We start from the raw sequence: 5,514 nt of genomic DNA on the forward strand, positions 1-5,514 counted from the left end.
GAATTAGAAAAATCAACTTTTACGACGTTTTCGATACTATCTCGTTTCCATGGTTACTGACTGTAGAAATAACAAAAGGCAATGTTTACCAAATTTTAACATCTTGTTTAACGCTAATGTAAATTATTTTTGAAACATTTAATACAAATCTGTTCAACTCAATTATCTACTCTTGTTTATATGATCGTGGGAACAGATACCGGTAAAGAAATTGCATTGAAATGCAAAATTGTATAAGTTTGAGGCGAATAAATATAAAACTTTTATCTGAAGCTAATATTTGTAGTCTTTGTTATTGAATGTAAGAATCATATAATTAATTAAACAAATTATATACGCAATTATTAAAACATATTAAACCAAAACAAAATATCGTTTAGTATGATGTTTTAGTTACTAAAACGTTGCTAATACCGATTAATAAATACATACATGTTACTGATATATATCTTAAATGTACTTTCCTACAAAGTAACTTGTGTTACTGTTTCAAAATTAAAAGCTCATTTGATTTATGATCTGATTTTAGAATGCCGCCATTCTTAATTCAAAGTATGTTTCTTCATGCTTAACAAGTACCTTAAAGTTACTATATTGCAAAATTTGCTATGAGAAAATAAAATTTGATTTTGTTTCTGATAAAACTACAGGCTAATGTGATAGTGAAATAATACTGATAAGTATTTATTCTTTTTTTTTCTTTGTTTAAAAAGACTAGAGGATGTAGAAAAAGTTTCTTTGGGAAAATGTGTGAAGTACATATAATTGGACAGATCCTAGGAGCTTCAGAATTTCAGGAAAATAATTTATTTTGCAAATGGGGTTTGAACTCAGGTAATATTTTTCTTCTTCTTTTCATTAGGATTAATTTATTTTATAATGCTGAAGAAATGAATTATTAGAGGCCGACCACGGATGGGAGATTGTGGACCCGTGGGATAAAGGGGTGTATTCTTTAGCGTCAGATACTTTTTTTTTACCTTTAGAAATTGTTCACAAGTTCCTAGTTAATAAACTATTTTGTTTATATTTAATGCATATAATATATTTAAATTAAGCTGATTAGTTTTTAATAATTGTTTCCTAGAATCAATTAGATAATAACAATCACAAATTCCTTGCTTTAATTATTAAAATTTAGTGCAATTCTTCATTTTGTAAAATTCATTGGTATATATATTATGCTTTTTCTCTTCAATTTTCATTCGTATGGCATTTGTATCTTACATTGTATTGTATAGATATCATAAATTAAAATCCCATACTCTGCTGAATGTGTATGTCAATATTTTTAACTTTACAATTAGTACATCATATATATATGATGTATTTTGTGTTGACATATTACCCCAGGGGGTAAAATGGGATTAAAAAATATAGTTTTTATAACATTGCTATGATAAAACAATTACTACAATAGCATAGTTATGCTTTATATTTAATGTACAATGCTGTTAGGTATTGTCAAATAGAACAATCTATATAAATGGGTCAAAAGTTACATTAAAATTAATTTAATGCAGAGTTTACTTTTAGAGCCTTCTCTAAGAAAATCTTGATTTCACCCCCACTAGACTATTAAAAAGTATTATACTTTTCTGATAATATATATGTTCAAGTTATAATTACAACTATCTTCATATTAATGTTTTTGTTCTTAGAAAGGATTCTGTAAAAAATAAAATAAATTTACTAAATGATGTTTGTTTGGTTCCCTTATTATCAGTGTTTGACAAGAAAATAAATTTAAGGTGCTAAGTTTTGACTGCATTTTTAGCCCATTATATTTTAACGTAAAATTAGTTTTGTTACTCCTTTTGCAGGAAACATTTATTATAACTTATTATGGTTCCAAATGAGCTTGTTATCTAGAGTTTTTTAAAATTATTTGAGTAGTCAAATTAATAAAAATAATTTAATCTTTTTTGAGAACTGTAGTAGGATTAAACTTTTTGTGCATTCCAATCATATTCTCTTTTTACAACACTATAAAGAAATGAAGTTTAATTCTGAAGAACTGTAATGTAATGTTGTCCAACAAGGAGGGAACTCTGATATCCCTCAAAATTGGCAACTCTTATATTAGGTTTGCTAGTGTCCATGAACTTCTATATTTCTTTTTCTATGTGTTAGAAAATATTTCTTAAAATAAGCACTTGTAGTGTTGTTTCTATGTATTAAGTTAATTTTTTAGTCTTTAAATTTATTCTTTTATGCAGCAATAAAGTTTTAAACTTATAATTCAGAATATTTCAGATTCTGATTTAATGATTCAGATCTGTGGCATTATTGTTTAGGTGGAAACAGTGCACAGTGTTCTAAAAACATGTTTTGATAAAACTGCCAAACAAATTTCAGTAAAGTGGGAGAAGTTATTCAGTATATAAAAAGATTTTGAATAAGCATATTCGATAAGTGTTACGATGACACTTCATTTATATTGTTAATTTATTTTCTAAAAATGTATTAATAAGTGTTTTAATTTTATTTATGGTAATAAACTTTAGAAGCAATTATTGTTTATTTTATCATTCCCTCATTGTGAGAGAGTGGCATTTTATTTTCCATAAATGTACTAATAAATGTTCTAATTATCTTTTATGGGATAGTTTAAGAATATATATTATCATTCTAATTTCATTTATGGGTATAAACTTCAAAAGCAAACAATATTATTTTCTCATTTCCTCCCCCGAGAGAAAATAACTAGATTGATTTTAATGAACTGGTTAGAAACATATTTTTGTTTCACTTTGTTATTTTTTAAAGTAGTTAAGGACTGATAGATACTTAAATTTATTCATTAAGATTATTATTTTAAACATGCTTACAACTAAAATTATTATTCACATTATCATTCCCCCCATTTTAATAAGATTTTTTTTTAATATTAAACATGATTGCTAGATTTTTCTTTAGTACCTTCTCTATCTTATGACAAAAAATTAGTTTTTTCTGACACATTTTTTTCTTATTGTCACTACCTGAAAGAAATTCATTTGTATGGAATGATACTAATTCTAAATTTTTATTTATATGTTTATCTTGAAAAGGTGGAAACTGGAAAATTATCGAAGGTTTAAATGGAGGACAAACACAGCTTGACGATCCTTTAAGTAATGAAATGTGTTATTGGTGTCATCCAGTTGATGTTCACTATGCTACAAAAGGGATTCAAGGTAAATTTTAACTAAATCATTAAGTAAAATTATTATATTTCACAACTTAAACTTTCCCTAATCCAATTTATATGAATGAAATTTATAATAATTAGAAACATTATATAAGTAGAATTATTTCAATTTAAATTTGGATTTTTATTAAAATATTTTCGCACAGTTGAATTAAAAATAATTGCATTGTAAATAAGGAAGAAAACTTTCAGATAGCAAATACTGAATTTGGAATAGTTAGTTGCCTTGATAGTTATCTGGAATGTATTTAATCAAAAGCAGAATTCAAAGCAATGAAGATCCATTACACTGTATTTGATCGAAATTAATTTAAAATCTTTATTTCTTATTCTACAAAGAAATATTATTCTATGAATCTCTTTATTATTTAAAATAATTATTCTTTAAATAAAAGATACCAGATAAAAAATTTAAATATATATTTTTATGTTATTATATCATTTCATAAGTAATCAAATAACAAGGCTTATGTTTTATAATTTTTTTTCATAAGATTACAGAATTATATTTTGGAGTGTCAAGCATAAATAGAATAAATATTCTTCTAAATTAAACATGTCCTAGAAATTTGTTCATGATCTCATATTTTTATTTATCCTTTTCAAATCCATAAGTAATACCAATTCAAATGAAATAATTTTGAAACACAAAATAACAAATAAAATTAATCTTAGCAATACATGTTGTTTGTTCTTAATTTACTCTTCCATCATTTATTGATTTATTTAATTGCAATTTTTTCAGAATGTTTCATAACTCCATATTGCATTTCATTTCTTTCAAAGATGTATGTTTAAAAATAATTAGTTTAAAAATTTTATTTTTATAAAAATATGAATTAAGGAATATGCTAAGTAATGATATTAGAAGTGTGCAGGTGAAATACTGGATTCAAATAAGACATTTGTTTAATGCAAATTTATAGTTATCATTACATTTTTAGTTGCAGTTACTACATTACATTCCAGTTATTATTTTATGATATAAACTATTTTCTTCTAAAAAGGTTGGCCAAAATTTCACTTTCAAGTGTGGCATCAAGATGACTATGGTAGAGATCAGTTCGTTAGTTATGGATTTTGCCATGTACCTACTTCAAGTGGTTTTCATGAATTACAGTGTGTTACATGGAAACCTGTGTCTTCTTTCTGTGACAGAATCTATGAATATTTTCTTGGAGGTGGTTTGCAACTTAAAAATCCTTGCAATATATACCAAGGACTTGAAAGATACAGACTTCAAACAACTTCAAAAGGCATTATACACTTACATTTGCATGTAATTACTCGAAATTTTGATAAGTACAAAATTGTAACAAACTAAAAATCATATTTAAATAGGTAATAATTCAAAGTATCTACCTTTAAAATTGATTTCAGATTATGTTGACTTTATAATATTCCTATATATAGTATTTTAAAACTACGCAAAATTATAATGATTTAAAAAAATGAGACATTAATAAAAACTTTATCAATTTTAACAACTGCAAAAAATTAAAGTGCCTTATCTGCTTTAAGATCTACATAATAGTTTTTCAGCAAGATAAAAAGTGAATGTCAAGAATGGATGTAAGATTAAAATTCATACTTTTGTAAAAGTTCTACAAATTATTAATAAATAGTTAAAAAGCTAATGCAAATATATATATATATCATCATACTTGTCATTGTTTGACTTTAAATTTTTTCTACTATTTATGTTAACATGTGAAGACCTATATTTTAACATTTTTCTCTACATGATACATTTAGCACTTAGAAATAACATAATTAAAATAGTATCGGCTGTATTTGACAACAAAAAAAATACACTATCTTTTTCAAAACCTTTAGAGATCTAAGCTAGTTTATGTCGATCAATTTATTTATAGCATGGTAATAATATCATAGGCTCTACTCATCTGCGTTTCATTAACTAAACTCTGCACTACAGGTACATTTGATAAAAATAGAATACAATTAGTAAAGTGTGCTGCTTCAATACCCACTTATCAGAAATGCAATATGGCTTGTCAAACTTTGTAATAGAAATAACATAGTTCAATTAAGACAACAAAATATTTTGATGTTGCTACTTGATTGTTGTGAAATTAGGAATAAATTTGAAATCAATTCAGCATTTTATTAGTATGGTAAAAATTCTTTAGTCGGTAAATGTGTCCTTTCATATTTATGAAATAAATTTTTTAAATCATTAAAAAAATAGTAATTCTGAACAAATAAAAGCATGTACCGCAATAAAAATTTTACCAAAGTTTGACTTAAGTAATGACCCATATGAGTAAGGAAATAAAATTTAAAGAAATGAAACAAAAATG

General features: G+C 24.9%; 1 protein-coding gene across 2 annotated transcripts; it reads left to right on the top strand.

Annotated features, from left to right (window-relative positions):
- The first annotated feature begins 51 nt into the window (after nucleotides 1–51).
- Nucleotides 52–4,830, top strand: LOC107439011 (B9 domain-containing protein 2). 2 transcript variants are annotated; one of them, XM_016051464.3, is made up of 4 exons: nucleotides 52–202; nucleotides 714–834; nucleotides 3,054–3,179; nucleotides 4,201–4,830. In XM_016051464.3, the coding sequence occupies exons 2-4, from the start codon at nucleotides 747–749 to the stop codon at nucleotides 4,515–4,517; spliced, it is 531 nt and encodes a 176-aa protein (XP_015906950.1). In that variant the 5' UTR covers nucleotides 52–202; nucleotides 714–746; the 3' UTR covers nucleotides 4,518–4,830. The 2 variants fall into 2 exon arrangements, with proteins under 2 accessions (XP_015906950.1, XP_015906951.1); XM_016051465.4 differs by having other exon boundaries at nucleotides 56–301.
- The last annotated feature ends 684 nt before the right edge of the window (nucleotides 4,831–5,514 follow it).

The sequence above is a fragment of the Parasteatoda tepidariorum genome, chromosome 1 (assembly GCF_043381705.1).
Source record: "Parasteatoda tepidariorum isolate YZ-2023 chromosome 1, CAS_Ptep_4.0, whole genome shotgun sequence".
NCBI classification, from domain to species: domain Eukaryota; kingdom Metazoa; phylum Arthropoda; class Arachnida; order Araneae; family Theridiidae; genus Parasteatoda; species Parasteatoda tepidariorum.

What these genes read in the sequence shown, in the direction of transcription:
- LOC107439011 (XM_016051464.3), top strand. Translation starts at nt 747, where the DNA reads ATGTGTGAAGTACATATAATTGGACAGATCCTAGGAGCTTCAGAATTT. An exon ending in CAAATGGGGTTTGAACTCAG is followed by an intron (nt 835 to 3,053) that starts GTAATATTTTTC and finishes TATCTTGAAAAG; the next exon opens with GTGGAAACTGGAAAATTATC. An exon ending in TGCTACAAAAGGGATTCAAG is followed by an intron (nt 3,180 to 4,200) that starts GTAAATTTTAAC and finishes TCTTCTAAAAAG; the next exon opens with GTTGGCCAAAATTTCACTTT.